Here is a 17,491-nt window from a genome sequence, read left to right as displayed (position 1 = left end):
ATGCACCTAATTATTTTACAAATGTGTCCATTCAGTAACCTACTTAGTCTGTATCAATTTAATACTTTCTGGAGAGAATAGAAGAGTCTTTGTTTGGCCTGAACATGACACCATTGGTTTCAAAGTGTTTTCATGCTTTCTTTTCTACAGGACTTGATAGGATTAGACGAAGATTTTCTTAATCCAGTGATCTAAGAAACTGCCCAATCATCACTCCAGCAGAATTTATCTCATCTCCCTAGTAAAAAAATCAGGCAGTTATGTTGAAGACACGCATTTCTTGAGTGGTAAAAAAATAAATAACAATTTTTATAGTTCTTGGCTTTTACTACCATCAAATGGCTCTGCTATTTGAAAACAAAACTAAACAACCCCAAAACCTAACCTCTCAGAAAGATAGCAATCATGCTAATTATTGCCCTGTACAAAAATAATCATTAAATTATTCAGAAAATGCCTCCATGCCTGAGACATGGAAAGGTTAACTGTGTTATCTGTTCTTGGCTGATCTAATACTTCAGCATAATTTTCACACATTATCAGAATTAAAGTAATGAAAAAGTTCCTTGAAATTCATTATTATGAGAAACACGTGTTTCCACCATAAAGTGAGCCTGATGTGCAGTTCCACAATGTTCAGTGTATCATACAAAAGCCATTCCGTATCAGCCTTAAAATCTAATTTCAAAGATTTTCAATTGTATATGGGATGTGTTGTTTTTTTCGAAGCTCACTTACATAGGTTTACTTGCACTTTTATAACCTATAAATTACAGCTGATATTCTCAAGGGTATATTGTGGCTTCAATTAAGAGAGGGCTTTTAATGGGATCCCCATATTATGAAACTATCCTAAATCCTTGGAACACATATGCATATATGGTCATGAAAATTTCTGGGTAGGATATAAAACATTTATATGGAATTTGATTGCCCTGAACAAATTATGAAGACTCCTTGGGGTGTAAATGTCTTAGATTTTCTAGAATGACACTGCTATTATTTATCCTAGAACCAAACACTTGATTTTAAAACAATGTTAACATAGAATATTAATATTAAAAGTATTATTTTTTATACAAATGAAATGAGGGTTAGTAGCTCTGGTGGCTTAGTGGTAAGGAGTTGTGCTGTCAACTCAAAGGCACACAGTTCAAACCTACCAACTGCTCCATTGGACAAAGATGAGCAATCTCCTTCTCTGTGATTTACTGCCTCTGAAAACACATTCAAGGTATCAACTGTAAATCGGTTCTGACTCAAAGGTACATAAAAACAATGGTTATAGAAATAGTTATGTTTTGTGAGTCTCAAGGTCTGACATAACATTAATTTCTACTTCCACCCAGTGACAGAGTTTATATTACAATCATTCATTGCCATATGACTGGCTACATTGGGTTTCTGAGGCTGTAAATGCAAATAGAGGAGACTGCCCATCTTTCTCCCACTGGTGTATTAGAAATGCAGGAGATGCACTGTATTTGAGTTAGAAAAGGTACTAACTACAGACTGTTGTTGTTGTTGTATATCATCCAGTTGGAATCCAACTCATACTTCACCCTCCAGCAGGTTTTCAGGGGCTGTAAATTGCATGGGAGGAGACTGTCCTTCTGCAGAGTAGCTGATGGATTTGAACTACCTTTGGGTTTGTAGTGTAGTTTCTTACCACTAGGCCACCAGAGCGTCCAACTACAGAAGAAACTACAAAAAAACCAGTCATTTAGAAGATGAAATAGAATGATACAGGATAAATAGTTTGAAATTTGTGTGGGTTTTAGATAAGAAATGTGAGACCTTTTCAGCAATGAGATTCTTTTCTCACAGAAAAGGGTAAGAATGAGAAAAGCTTGGAATTTTGACAAAAACTGTGACTCAGTTTTAACCATCATTAATTAAACTCCTAACATACATCACTTTTAATCCGCGGCCCTCAGGCCTGTCTTTCATTGTTTTTTGTTTTTTGGGTTTTTTTTTTTTTCGTTTTTGCATTCTCCTTTTAATTTCCACCTCCATCCCTCATTCCCCATCATTCATCCTCATTTCTCCTAGGATATATCTGCCATAGCGTTTCTCCTACAATAGAATCTCAATACATTATTTGTTTCACTGAAACAGGAGAGAATAGTGTTCAGACATTCCTCTAGGTCGTATAGCCCTCGTGTACAAGGTGCCGTACAGCGGTCACTTGTGGTTACTGTGAGGCTGAACACTGTGACACTGATGTGTCAAATGCGTTAATGGTTGGCTACCCAATGCGGACAGAGAGTGGGGTGGAGCTCCCCGATTAAAACAAGCTTGGAAGCAGGAGTGGCATCCACTTCCATAATAGCTTGCCTCCGGAAACCCTATGAACCTGGAGAAATGATGAAAGCCACACAAGTGGGCTCTGTTCATATAGTCCATAGGGAACTGCACAGCTAATTCAAAGGCTGAACCAATCCCATCCCTTGCAATTTACAGCCTCAGAAACCCAAGAAAGGGTCAGCTATGAGTCGGTTCCAACTTCGAAGGAAAAAAAGTCTTTTGTTTGTTTTGCTTTATAAATATATCACTTAAGGAGTGCTGATGACCCTGTGCTATATGTTGGTGGTGGTGGTGGTATGTGCTGTCGAGCTGCCTGTGACGCATAGCAACCCTACATACAACAGCTCTGAACCTGGCTCGATCTTGAGCCAACCTCATTGTCTCTGACACACCCTACTCCCATTACCCACGTTACTGAGTCAATTCATCTCATCCAGAGTCTTCCTCTCTTGCACTGTCCCTCTACACTTCTAAGCATGATATTCCTCCCCAAAGACTGCTCCCTCCTGGCAACATTCCAAAGTATGTCAGAAGCTTCAAAATCCTTGCCTCCAAAGAGCCACCTGGTTTCACCCTCTCCTGGAGGGACCTCTTTGTTCTTTTATGTCCATGATATATTCAATACTCTTCTCCAGTATCACAACTCAAAGGCATCAATTATTTTTCTATCATCCTTAGCCATTGTCCAGCTCTCTGTTGCACAGTAAGTATTTGGGAAGACCATGGCCTGGATCAGGTGCACCTTAATCTCTAGAATTACATCATTGCTCTCTTGTACTCTGGAGAGGTTCCTGTCAGCAGATTTTCCCAATGCAATTTGTATTTCTATTTTCTGGTTGCTGGTACCAAAAGTGTTGATTGTGGAACCAAACAAGCTGAAGCTCTTAACAACCTCAACCTCTTCACTGTCTATTATGATGCTGCCAATTGGCCCAGTGGTGAAAATCTGTTTCCTTTCTGATGAGCTTCAATTCATATTCACAGCTGCAGTCCTTGACCTTCTACAGCAAATGCTTGAGGTCCTCCTCAATTTCTGCAAGCAAGGTTGTGTCATCTAATAACGCAGGTTGTGAGTCTTCCTCCAATCCTGATGTCACATTCCTTCTTAAAAAGCCCAGCCTCTGGATGATCTTTTCCTCATATAGATTGAAAAGGTGTGGAGATAGGATGCATCCCCAACATGCTCCTTTCCTGATTTTGAATTATGCAGTGTTTCCTTGCTCTGTTCTGGGGACTGCCTCCTGGTCCATGTATAAGTTTCACATGAGCACAGTCAAATGTTCTGGGATTCCCATTCTTTTCAAAGTCAGTCACAGTTTGCTGTGAGCCACAGTCAAATGCCTTTTGCATAGTCAATGAAACACAAGGGAGTAACATTCATAGTTTAAAAGCCCATTTCTAGATTCATCATGAAATACAATGCTGCCAGTGACAGGATAATATCCATATACAAAAAAGGAAGACCTGTTAATACCACTACCATTCAAATTTATGCACAAACAACCAGAGTCAAGGATAAGGAAAGAGATGATTTCTACCAACTGTTGCAATCGGAAATCAACTGAACATGCAACTAGGATGCACTAATATCAACGGGTGACTGGAATACAAAAGTTGGGAATGGGGAAAAATGATTGGTAGTGAAGAAACATGGACTTGGTGACAGAAAGGAGGCTGGAAACAGAATAAAAGAATCCTGTACAATGGATGATTTATTCATTGCAAATACTTTTTACAAGAAACAAAAATGGCAACTGTACACATGGACCTCATCTGTGGGAAAAATCATCGGAAAAGCTCAATATCAGAGGTGAAAATAAGGGCAGGTGCTGATTATGGATCAGATCATCAACTATGCATATGCAAGTTCAAACTGAAGCTAAAGAAAATCAAATCCACAAGAACCAAAGTTTGACCTTTTGTCTATCTATCCCTCCTGAATGTAAAGTCCATCTCAGGAACATTTTGGAGGCCTTGAATAACTGTGCTGTTGGGCTGCTGATGGTTGGGCCAGAAGATTTTCTGCCTTGGAAACTCAGTGGCAGGTCAGCTATGAGTTGGAGTCCACTTGATAAAGAACAATAGCATGTGTGAGTGTGAGAGTGGGGTGTGTGTGTGTGTGTGTGTGTGTGTGTGTGTGTGTTGGGGTTGTGTTATGTATAACTTGGTGGTAAATTTCATGAATGTAGGGTCTGCCTTTCTCTCCACCGAATTCAGAAAGAGACATACTATTTCCAGCATATAAAACCCAATTGCTGAGTTAATATTATCTCATGGAGACCCTTGAGTTGCCAAAGCTATAAATCTTCATTGGGAGAAAACGAACTTTCTTTTTTCTTTTCTTTTCTCTCTCCTTCCTTCCTTCCTTCCTTCCTTCCTTCCTTCCTTCCTTCCTTCCTTCCTTCTTTCTTCTTTCAGCAGCTAGTGAATTCAAACTGACAATGCTTTGATTAGGAGTACAGTATGCACCACACTATGACACCAGTGTGCATAATTGTCATTTAAATGACTGAATGCCAAATTTTATGTTGGCTAAAGGATAAAAAGAATAAGAAGAATTTGTTTTCCCTCAAACAGCAGTCTGTAATGTAATATAGCAGCATAATGTAATATAATGTGGGCTGGTATATTAAAAAGGTCTAAAATAATGCTTCAATGGCCCACACCTCTTGGTATACATACACTCTTGTGTGGTAGTTGCCTCAAATGCTGATTGAAAGGGTATTAGCAAGTGTGTTGCAAATAGAGTTTAAAAGTGCTTGCTTTGGGGGGCTTTTGTTAATAGAATGTTTCCACTTGAGAGCCCTTAATCATAATGAAATAAATCCAGCTATTCCTCTGGAGAGGCAACATGGAGAACGACAGGTCTTGACTTAAAACAAAGGCCACTGGCTATAGAACTAAGCATGAGCACAATGTGGGAGGGCCTCAGAGAGTTTGTCTACGAAGGCTAGAAGGACATAAGGAAATGGTCACTGGCATTTGGAGAAAAGGCAACATCGGCAATTTAAAGCACTTCCACTTATGGGAACCTGGAAAGGAGTAACTATGACTGATGGGCTGACTTCTGGCTCTGGCAATTTCTAAGCAGAATGGTGGCAATGTCAAGTGGATTCTCTTAGATCCTTATCATCAGGTATGGGTAGCTATGAGGGTTTTTTTCAGTTCTAAAGTGGAAAGAAAATATCCCAACTCTGAACTTGCATTTCTAATCAGTCAAAGTGTCTCGAAATATGAAACAGCCTAAGGGCAAAGATCGGATCTAGAGTACAATCGTGCAACTTTTTTGAAGACTTCAGCAAGATGTTTTGTGCCTTAGGCTCCCTCAGGCTTTAAAAAATCTTACTCAATGCCTCACAGTCCTTCTTAGCTGCACAAAAGATTGTCTAAGCAAATAGTGTATAAAACCATTATTGTAGAATGAGTATGAAGATTGGGGGGGCAAGGATGGAAGCAGAGGGTTTAGGATGGGCGGGGAGGGTAATCATAAGGACGGACAATTTGATGGGTGGTGAAGGAAATGGGAAAGATCTGGTGTGAAAAACAGTGCATTTAAGCTTTGTAAACAAACCAGTATAAAATAAAAAATTAAAATGAATCACAATTAAAACAAACAAACAAACAACCTCCTAGGTACTTTGCAATTTACTCCACTCACTTAAACCGCCATGTACAGCAGCATCTCTGTCTTGAAGATATTTGTGAGTATGGCTATTATATAATGAAGTTTGTGCCTCAGTTCTCATATTCTCAGGGTATTCCAAGTAGTGGAATAGCTGGGTCATATGGAATTTCTATGTTCAGCTTTTTGAGGAAGCACCTTCCAGAATGGTTGCATGAATGTGTCTATTTTCATGTGTTAGATATTAAAAGGAAAAGCTTCCCAAGAGACTAGCTTCCATGTTGGTGTGTAAGAAGAATCTATCTATTATGGATTAAATTGTGTCCTTCCAAAATATGTGTTGTAATCTTAACCCTGTAAGGGTAGATCTTAAACATAATCACTTTAATCTAAATTCCAAAATCAATCTCCATAATAGTCTATGTGTTTCCTACTGCCAAAGGGGCCCTTTAGAGTACTGAGAGAAGATCTTCACCCTGAAACCCACAGCGTCCCTTTTCAGCAGGAAGTAGCTAAGAGAATACGCCATCCCCTTTTCCTTATGAATCAGGGTGAAGTCTCTCTCAGGGAGGAGTGATAGGGAATGGCAAAGGACACACTGACAAAGGAGATTAATCAGAACTGACTTTGACAAGCACTGTGGCAATTGGACAATTAAAACAGACATTCGGATGGCGGGGGAAGAAGAACAAACTGGGGAGGAGGGTAGAGAGAATGGTGCAGCAATGAAGGAATGAAAACCCAAAATCCCTGTAAATGTTCATTAAAACTAATAAAAAAAAAGTGAAAAAAATTATTTTATCTCTGTGTGTGAACCTTTCTGTAGCTTTTCCTAGTAATGGTCTATAACAATGTCCTCTATATGCACGCATGTTACGCCACATTTTCGAAATTCTTTATTGTTCTTTAGTGTTGCATGGTATTCCATTGTTTGAATATATCATAATTTCTTTAAAATGTGCTATGTAGTACAACCATAGTAATCAAAAATTCAGTACTGGTATACAAACAATATAGAGACCAATGGAGTAGAACTGGGAACCCAGAAATAAATTCACCCATTTATGGACAACTGATATTTGACAAAGAAATTAAATGCATTATGTTGTTGATATTGTAAAGTGCCGTCAAGTCAAACATGACTCATAGTGACTCTACGAACAAAAGACCTTAACTCTGTTCTAAAACTATAGTCATTTTTCTGAATTCATAGAGTTTCCACAGGCATGTTGTTTATGAAGTAGATGCCACTCCTGCTTGCAAGTCTGTCTCAATCTGGGAACTCCACCAAACACTGTCAACCATGTGTTATGGCATTTGATACACCAATGGCACAGAATTCAGTATCATAGCAATCCCAAGTTACTTCAGTACAGCATATTGACAGACGAGTGCTGTACAACTTGGGAGACTGTTCATTACACAATTAGCACCAGGTCCAAGGGCCCAAGTGAATTTTAAAAAATCCCAGACCTGTGTACCAGGCCCTGACTGACTCTAACAAAGGCTTTCTGCTAGCAAATCATCAAATCCAATCAGCTCACACATGAACAAAATAAAACCAGCCAAACAGTCCACAGCCTGACCTTCCAAATGCATTAAATAGGAGAAAATATAGCCTCTTCAGTAAATGGTATTGTCAAAACTAGGCATCTATTTATAAAATATGTAAACAAGATCTATACCTCACACCATGTACAAAATCTATCTCAAGATGGATAAAGGAAACCTAAAACTAAGACATTCATAATAGAAAAAAAAATGGGTCAGACTTAGAAGCCCAAATCAATTGCATAAATATACTATTAAAGGTAACTGAAAATGCATAAGATAAAGTAGATAACTGAAACATCCTCAAAATGAAATCCTCTGCACATCAAAAGACTTCTACAAAAGAGTAAAAAAAAAGAGAAACTAGAGAGACTGGAAAAAAATTTGGCAATGGTGACAAGGGACTCATCTCTAAAATTTACAGAAAACTCAGACTTATCTGAACAAGGAAAAGACAAATAAAAGCTTCTTTTGAATCGCAATCACTTGTTATGCATCAGAGAGTTGGACAATGACCAAGGAGGATAGAAGGAGAATTGATGCCTTTGAGCTGTGGTGCTGGAGAAGAGTATTGAGAATACCATGGACTGCTAGGAAAACAAACAGATTTGTCCTGGAAAGGGTTAAACCGGGTGGCTCCTTGGAGGCAAGGATTCTGAGGCTCTGTCTAACATACTTTGGACATGTTGTGAGGAGAGACCGGTCCTTGGAGAGGGACATCATGCTTGGGAGGGTGGTGGGACAGCGCAGGAGGGGAAGGCCCTCTATGAGATGGATTGATTCGGTGACTGGGATAATCGGGATGGGAGTGTCAGAGACAGTGCGATTGTCACAGGACAGAGTAGAGTTGTGGACTGTTGTACATAGGGTCGCTATGAGTCGCAAGCGACTCGATGGCACATAACAACAACACTCAACTCTCCTTCACTCACTTTTCATGTAAAAAAATAAAATTCAGGAAAGAGAAAATTGAGAAAAAGCTTAGTAGGAAAAGAATTATGTTATTCTTTTCAAAATAAATATTAAAGAGTAGGAAAGCTATTTTGCATCACACTGACAATAATCTTAGGTATTTCCATTATGTACACCATTAACTGTGTATTCAGATGTAAATTCAAATTAGAAGCACATGAAAAGACTTGTTAGACCTTTTCATTGATAAGTTAATACTCAGAACTCTTACGGAAAAGACAAGAAGCTTTGCAAAGTAGCTGGCATTTTCAACTTTCTAAAATTCTTTGTTAAGTGAATTATTTGAAAACCAGGGGTGACAGTTTTGTGGTCTGATAGGTAACAATGTGCCAAAATGTCAGTAACTCAACTACCAGCCCTTGGGCTTCATTCATATCAACACTAAGTCATGCTCTTTCAAAAGCTGTTTATAGTGATTTCTAGTACTCCTTTCCAAACTGGAAAAGGAAGCTGCATCCATACAAATTTCAAATCGATTGACATATTTAAATGTCAGTGACAACACTATATTTTTATACAGTTCTAACTTCTAGACACATATGAAACATGAAGAGAGTTTGTCTTTTAGCCTAACTTCCATTAAGATATAGCTAGATGAACATTTGGCAAATGCCACAGCTTTGGAAGCTTTCAACCTTAATTACTGTTGATGACTATAAATCTACTCATTTTAATGCTGACTTTTCAGAGCATTCGTCCAGTGTATATCTAAACATACTAACCCCAGTGCTTTAGTAGCTCAGATTACTAATATGAATGCAGCCTTATCTTCTCATCAGCAGTGCATAATAACACTTTAAGCTATGGACATTCAACTCAGTTCTAATCCCTATAAATGAGGATAGCAGTTTGCATGTCTTGAACAATCACCTCTACATGTGCATGCTTGGGCAATCAGAAATAATGGCCATTTGAAAAGAAATACAAAAGATTTAAAATGAAAATTAAACTATTATCAGTCAAGTGAGAATAGCTACCCCAAACAGCAATTTTCCTCCTCTACCCCTTCCTATAGAGTACTTGTAAACCGTTCCAACATGACAGTTATTTCTCAATGCCTCCAGATGATCTCTCGTGTTTGGTAGATGCTAAGGAAAGAACAAAAGATGCCAAAGGATCAATGCATCTGTTCTTTTAAAATCCAGGGGACAATTTTCCCCATAACCACAACTTTCTATTTACATTCATTTCTAGATTTTATATTAATTCTGCCATCTATGTGGTCAATATTCACGGAGTGAATGTCTTTAATTTGTGTGTGGGTTTGATCATTCTGAATGTCCTAACACACCTGCAGACATGGCTGAAGGTGACAGTAGTTCTTATAGATCACAGTGAGGGTGCATGTGATCCTTATGACACAAGAGGGTTAGGCCTTGCTATGGACTGAATGGAACTGTGTCCCTCCCGCCAAAGATACATTAGTGTCTTTAAACCCTGTACTTATGTACATGACCTTAAATGGAAACAGGGTATTTGCAGATTTAATTAGCTAGCATGAAGTCAAAATAAGTTCCTTATCCTGTATGCTTGGTGTCCTTATTTCTTAAAAAACACAACTAACAACTAAGGAAGAGACCAAGATAATGGAAATACAACCACGTGAAATATAAAGACAAGGCCTTAAGTTATGCTGCCACAATCATTGGATGCCTGGGGTCACCAGAAGCTGTTAGAGACAAAAATGGTCTTTCACTTGAGCCTTCAAGTGAACAGGGCCCTATTCTAGCTTCTAAAGGCTTCAGTGAATAATTCTGTCATTTTTAAGTCAATCACTTTGTGATGTTTTATTATAGAAGTCATAAGAGACTAATACAAGTGCCTATTAATTAGGATTTATCAAGTCAAAGCTGAGTGCTGATTTGAAAAATGACATTAGGTGATTCTGAGATTTTGTTCATGATGCATTTTGCTTTATTTGTCTGAAAAACCCCATCTGCAGAGTGTGAGATAAATATATTTAAATACACAAATAGATAGACTGAAACATGTACGCTATACATTAGTGTTACAATTGTCTAATGATCTCCACCATCATCCATGCAAACTGTGAGCCACATTCCACAAAGGAATGAATTTCCAAAATAAAAGTGGACAAGAAATTTACCTTTTGAATACTAGGCATGGAACTTAAGAATTAATGGTAAAAATGCAAGTGTATGCAAGCATTGAGTTGTGTTTGAAAGAAATGTATACTGGGTTTTAAAAGAACACATACATTATTCCTTTGGCATTCCTTGATGATACAACTTAGGATATACCATCAGCCATTGCTTCAGCTGAGAATGTTGAAGAACAAGGTTAAGAATCCCACTGAAAATGTTGGATACTATTCCAATGCATTATCACTCAACAAACTACACCTGCCTCTTCCAAGTTCAGACAAAGATCTGCAATGGGTTTGCTAGGAGAGAAGGCCACAGACTTTGTCACTGACTTTGAGTTCGGCTCTGAAAGACCTTGGAGGATTTGAATATCACACTTTTAGTTAGCAAAGTGAGCTGGAGTACAATTTTTGTATTCCCTCTCATGCCAATGCTGTCTTCCTCTACCTGTGCACATAATGCACATCCCCTAAATCATCTGTGCAGATGAATGTGAACCAGAGGTATTTGTGCTCTATCTGTCTGTGAAGGGCAATAACAAAATGTTACAACCCATTGAGCAATAAACTATGCATCCTTTTTGCAAGTCTTTGCTTACATTTTATTTGCAACATTTCACCTCCCCTGTAAATTTTATTTCATAGTCTTCCGTAATTTCTGGCAAACATAAGTAGATACCCAGATGGTATCTCTTTCCTCCATAAGCTAGAAATAATGTCTCCAATATAAATTCCAATCTCATCTTTATTTTTATGATTTAGAGTTTAAATTTTGGGAAGCAGCAGCACATAGAAGAGTTGAGACAGTACTTTTTTTTTCTTTTTATGTGAAAGGAAGAGCAGCAACATTTAAGCACGCGAAGGCAGCACATGATTGCATTGCTTCAACAGGAAGAGAATGTAAAAGGGTACCTGATAACGCAGGCATAAAGACCACTGTCCTGTAGCAATGTGGGCCTGAACCAAATGGAGTCTTCTTCCTTGCTCATTCTACTTCCATCAAATGCAATGGGCTCTTCGAAGTCTCCAGGGCCAGAGCTTTTATACCACATCAAACTGAGCCCAGCACTTTGGGCAAGGGAGTAATTCGCTCTGATGTAACCGTAAAAAAGTGCACATTTGATTCGAACAGGCTCTCCCACCAATACTTGGTATTTCTTGATATCGACAGACCAATCAGTGCATCCATCAGCTACAATGGAGGGGGGAAAAAAAGAAAAATATTAGAGACCATTTGAAATTATAATCTCATTCATTTAAAAAATACTAATAGGGTTAAATAATACATCAGACACAGAGTAGATAAAATAAAAATTCAAATTAATAGCTGTTGAGTCAGACCTGGCTCTCAGCTGAGCCTTGGGTGGTTTTTCTGAGGCTGTAAATCATACAGGAGACAGCCCATCTTTTCCCAAAGAGCTTCTGGTAGATTTGAAATGCCAGAGAGGTGGCATCTCTGGGCTAGCAGCACAACTCCCTATGGGCTAGGCCACTAGAATCCCCCACAGAAGAAAAAATTGTAAAAGTCATTGCTTTGGAGCAGAAATAAGACTCATAGGTGATCCTCCAGTAGGTTTTCAGGGGATGTAAATTGCACAGGAGGAGATTGCCATGGAGCAGCTGGTGGATTCGAACTACCTGCCTTTGGGTTGGCAGCACAACTTTTAACCACTAGATCACTAGAGGATATAGCAGCAAATAAAACTTGGACGGCACTGAAAAGTAATTTCCTCTGCTGAAAAACAATCTTTGTATTTCTCCTTTGTGTATATCAATGTGTCAGTTATCAATTTATTGACTCTGAGCTTCAAATCCACCTTTTTACCTGCTCTATGAAAACGGCTCTGGGTCTTTTAAATGGCTTTTTTTTCCCCCTCTGACAGCTGGCGCTGACACTTTGTCAGGAGATTGTGCTTTCTTGATTCCTCTGCACTTACCTGGCAGTGAGAACCAGCTTCCTGCACTATATGCTTATCTAGCCCTTGACTCCTGCTTGACTCCCACACCACCACAGGGCAATATTTTAAGAGTCTCTCCTAAGACATTTTCAAGTGCATAGCTCTCCCAAGCTCTCTGGAAAGCTGATGTCTGGATGACCAACAAATTCCACCTGAACTTCATTGATTATTTTTGGCTATTCATTAAGCCATGGCCATGACTTCTCAACAAGGTCTGGACTTAGCTTTGGGATAGCGAGCATGAGGATACGTCACTGGGTGCTATATAACTCAGCCCTGGGTGTAATGGCAGCTGGTTTCTGTGCTCCTCAAGGTTCTTTCTCCTTATTAGCCAGCCTCTCATTATTCCAATCATTTGTTACATTTGATACATTTTAAACTAAATGTCTGCTGTTCAAATGACTGTGTGGTTTCACTTTAGGGTTGGAATTTAAAAAAAAGTTAATGACCAATGAGCCACAAAAGAATGAAAGCGAAGTAGTGTGGACAATAGTCGTGGTTTTACACACCATGGCAGAAGACAATGCTGAGCTCTGATTTCTGGGAGCATTAGGGGAAGTTTAAAGACACAAAGCATGGGAAGATTGGTGTGTAAGAGGAGTAGGCACAGTAGGGAGCTCCAGTGGTGCTGTAGTAAGGAGTTGTGGTGTCAACTCAAAGGCCAGTGGTTTGGATCTACCAGCTGCTCCATGAGCAAAAGATGGGCAATTTACTGTGGTGCTGTTTACAGCGGCTCCTTAGGAGAAAGATGAACCATCTCCTTGCGTGCAGTTGTTCAGTCTCTCAAACCTAATTGGAGGGTCGGCTTTCATTGTGTGGCAATGAAATAGATGTCAGAACCTAGAATGTATTCACTCTACCACCAAAATATTCTGTTTCACAAAGTTTGTTCAATTCCACATAATTTTTTTCTTTAATGAATTTCAATTATCACATATTGGTTATAAGGTTCTTACTAAAGAGCTGAATGTACGTCATCTAGAATCTCTGTGTCATTTCCGTAATCTCCATCAAAGACTGCCACAGACCTGGCCTCATGTTAAGTAGGGTGTCACTTGGTGGACAAACAGAATCACTACAATGATACAATTAGACTCAATATTTATCAACACAATGTTGTACATTCATCCCACTGCATGGAACGAACCCTATTTTATTTTAAATTAAATCCTACTGCTAATACAAAATTTTTACACTTTACCACTATATAAATTATGATACAATTCTAGAATCAAGTTATGGTAAGTGAAGCCATCTGTCACAGAGGATACTGCTGTCAGTGAAAAAGCCTGAAACACCTTCAAGGTAATAGTATAAACAATGAGATGAAATTAGTCAAACTCTCAGAAGAATGGCAGGATAGAGCAAAATGCTTGAAGCAAAGAGTGAAGATATTTCATCTAGAAAGTTCTAAAAAGTTAGTGATAAATTAGATCAAGAAAACATAGGAATAGATACTTATATTAATATATACTTTTCAGAATATACTAAGAAAACTGTTGAAAGAAAATGATGATTGTTCCTGACGATTAAATTATGCACTATTTAAAGTAATAAAAAATAGTTGGAAATAAATCAAAGAGTTATATGACAAGGTGAAATGAATAAATAACAGAACCTTGGACATCAAAGACATACTACAGGACTTCTGTATTTAATTTAATATGTAAGTAGCTTGTGGATTATGCTTTAGGCTTGACTACTATAAAACAAAATGCACAATGTTCAAAATAAGCTATCACATAATCAAGAAATTTTAATGCCTTTTGGGGAAAGATAGCAAATAGTGGAAAGAAAAATTTAAATTATATGGTTAAACAGATTTAAATGAATGCTGCACGTTGGTTTCAACAATCACAATAAAGTATTTTATTAAGTGATTGAAGTGATAATATTTCTTATTAAGATTTGCTTTACATGTATTCCATGTATATTTGGGTACAAATAACACAATTTCCCCTATTTAATAATAAACTACAAGAGAAACTTGACTTTTCACTACTAAATACCTCAATATGTATGCCCTTATGAATTGCTGGTAAGTGCCAATGAAACTACTATGACTCATAGTAACCTTATGAACAACAGATCTGTCCATTGCCCTATCTTGTGTCATCTTCATGATCTCTGCCACGCTTTAGCCCATTATTATTGAGGGTCTACTCTTTCTCTGACCTTCCTCTTTTCCAAGATTGATGTGTTTTTCCAAGGAATGGTTCCCACTGACAACATATCCACAGTATGTGACATGAAGTTTTACCATCCTTGCCTCTAAGAAAACATCCTGGCTTCACTTGCTCCAAAGGGACTTATTTGTTCTTTTGGAAGTCCAGGGGTATTCAGTACTCCAACACCACAACTCAAAGTCAATCAGGATTCTTCCGTTATTCTTTTTGACTGTCCAACTTTCAGATACATAGAAAGCAATCAAAATATCGCCACTTGGATCAGGCACATCTTAGTCTTTAAATGGATATCACTGCTCTTTAGCACTTTGGAGATATCTAAGACCACAGATTTTCACAATACAGTAAGGTTTCTGAGCTCTTGATTTCATTATAAAGATGAACATTTTTTTTAAATGTATAACCAGAAAGTTTTATTTTTGTCTGTGTTAGGGTTTGCTTTTATATTACCTTGAGTAATGGGATACTTCGAAGTGCTGTCTCCCATACTTTGGGCATGGGGCCAGGAGGGACCGATACTTAGAGAAGGATATCATGTTCAGAAGGGTGGAGGGACAGCACAGCAGAGGAAGACCCTAGATGAGATATAGTAACTAGGACAATGTGTGTAGGTGTGTTGGAGTCAGTGAGACCGGCTCAGGACAGGGCAGGCTTCAGAGCTGCTGTACATCAGGTACATACACAAGTTGCAGGTGACTCAACAGCATACAACAACACCAACACACTAACTTGATTATATTTTCAACTTTTCTGTAGAACACAGCTACATTGGTTTGGCCACAATAATTCGAAAAGTATACTTATCAAGAATGTTAATTCCATTATATAAGTTACCAGGAGACCCTCATTATTATTTTAAAATTATCACCAGGTAATTCTTGAAGGCAGTGGTATTTAATATCTTTTTTCATCTTTCAGAATAAAATATCCTTTTATAATTATGTTTTAGAAAATTTCTTATTGGTACTCTTCTTTCTGAAGAGGAAGATTCCATGGAAACACTGTAATTCAATGACATTCACTAAAAGCCAATGAGTGTTTATGAAGCCATAAAGTTATGTGGAGGGGGAGAGTAGAAAGCATCACATTAATTTGTTTTTGTCACAACCCATGAAGCTCAGAGAGCTTATATGAAGACAATGATGGAATTAAGATTTAGAACTAATTCCTTCCCAGGAAGTTCATAGTGATATCCCATTTAATGAACAAAGGCTACATAGATTGGAGAATGCGAATAAATTCAAATGAGATTAAGGGAAGCTTTTCTAATTAAATCATTATTACTACATATGTAAGAGCTCAAAATATTTCCATGGCAACAAGACTGAAGGCTGAGTTCTTTTAAAAAAGAGAGAGAAAAAGGAAGAAATCATCTAATTGTAAAGCTTACAAATATTGAATATTAATGTGAAACCTTAAGATTTTAAAAGATGGCAAATTATATTACTCTGAAATTATCTACCTGGATAAGTCTAATGGAATAAAAAGAAAATGAGTGGAACATCCACTACGGTGTAGCAGAATCTACAATGGCCCATCCTGACCCCATTGTCTGAAAAAGATGTGTCCATTCTATAGTTACCTTGAGTGCTGGATACCTACAACAGTTCACAGTTGCTCAAATCTTTTGAAAAATTGCCTCTGACTGATAGGAACTACCCTGCTTGGAAACTTACACTCCCTTGGGTATAACCTACCACCAAAAATTGGCTCTTGTGGGTTAATCTTTAGCAGTAAGTGCCTCAAGTCTTTCACCAAGCTAAACTGGGTCAAGTGCAAATCTGGTAGTTTGTTCCTGAAGTTTCCCTCCAACCATAATACCTTGGTGTTCTTCATATTGTCCTCTTTTCCAATTATTTGCTCAGCATATAGACTGAGCGAATGGAGAATAACAAGAAAAGTATTACTGGTTTCTAGTTCATCGTATTTTTTCATTTAATTGTCACAGTGTATTGTTGTTTGTTAGCCATTCTCAAGTTGGTTGCTTTACAGCCGCTCTATGTACAGAGTGAAATAATACCTGCTACCATACCATCCCCACAATCATCGCTATATGTCATCATTCCATCTCATTGAGGGTCTTTCTCGATTTCTCATACTCTCTATTAAGTGGGATATCCTTCTCCAGATACTGCATTCTCCTGATAACATGCCCAAAGTAGATGAGATGAGATCTCACCGTAGTCTTTTCTAAGGAACGTTCTGTCAATATTTCTTTGAAGACAGATTTATTTGTTCTTCTAGAAACCCATGAGATTTTCAATATTCTTTCAGAACACCCTAATTCAAAGGCATCAATTCTCTTTCAGCCTTTTTTTATTCAGGATCTAGCTTTGAATAGGATAATCACATGGTTTACTGTGCTTAGAGTGACCAACTGAATAGGAATGGCACAACAAAGAGCACATCAAGATCTGTTCTGAAGTACATCACTATCAGTGATGGGATATTATCCATAAGTCTAGAAAGGAGACTGCTTAATACGACTATTATTTAATTTTATCTATCAACCACTGTCGCCAAAGATATAGTGAAGATTTTTTTACTAACTTCTGTTATCTAAAGTTTATCAAGCTTACAAATCAAGCTAAAATACTTGTAATGTGAAAATTAGAACAAAAAAGAAGGATCTAGTGTTACAAAATACGACTTTGGTGATATAAACTATAATGGAGTTCACATGAATGAATTCTGAGAGACCAGCAACTTATTAAATGAAAATATATTTTCTCAACCACACAAACAGTAACTATATAAGTCATTCTCACTGGACGCAATACACAGTAATCAA

General features: G+C 37.9%; 1 protein-coding gene across 1 annotated transcript in view; it reads right to left on the bottom strand.

Moving 5' to 3' along the window:
- The window catches only part of LOC102861291 (interleukin-1 receptor accessory protein-like 1-like), a 1,697,309-nt gene that overhangs the window by 840,681 nt on the left and 839,137 nt on the right, over positions 1 to 17,491 (bottom strand). Inside the window, exon 3 of the mRNA XM_006885045.1 lies at positions 11,469 to 11,748. Coding sequence (XP_006885107.1) covers positions 11,469 to 11,748 — 280 coding nt within the window. The remainder of the gene's footprint in view (positions 1 to 11,468; positions 11,749 to 17,491) is intronic.

Source organism: Elephantulus edwardii, unplaced genomic scaffold (genome assembly GCF_000299155.1).
Source record: "Elephantulus edwardii isolate Elephantulus edwardi_28Jun2011 unplaced genomic scaffold, EleEdw1.0 scaffold00040, whole genome shotgun sequence".
Taxonomy (NCBI): domain Eukaryota; kingdom Metazoa; phylum Chordata; class Mammalia; order Macroscelidea; family Macroscelididae; genus Elephantulus; species Elephantulus edwardii.
This window is presented reverse-complemented; position numbering and strand designations above follow the sequence as displayed.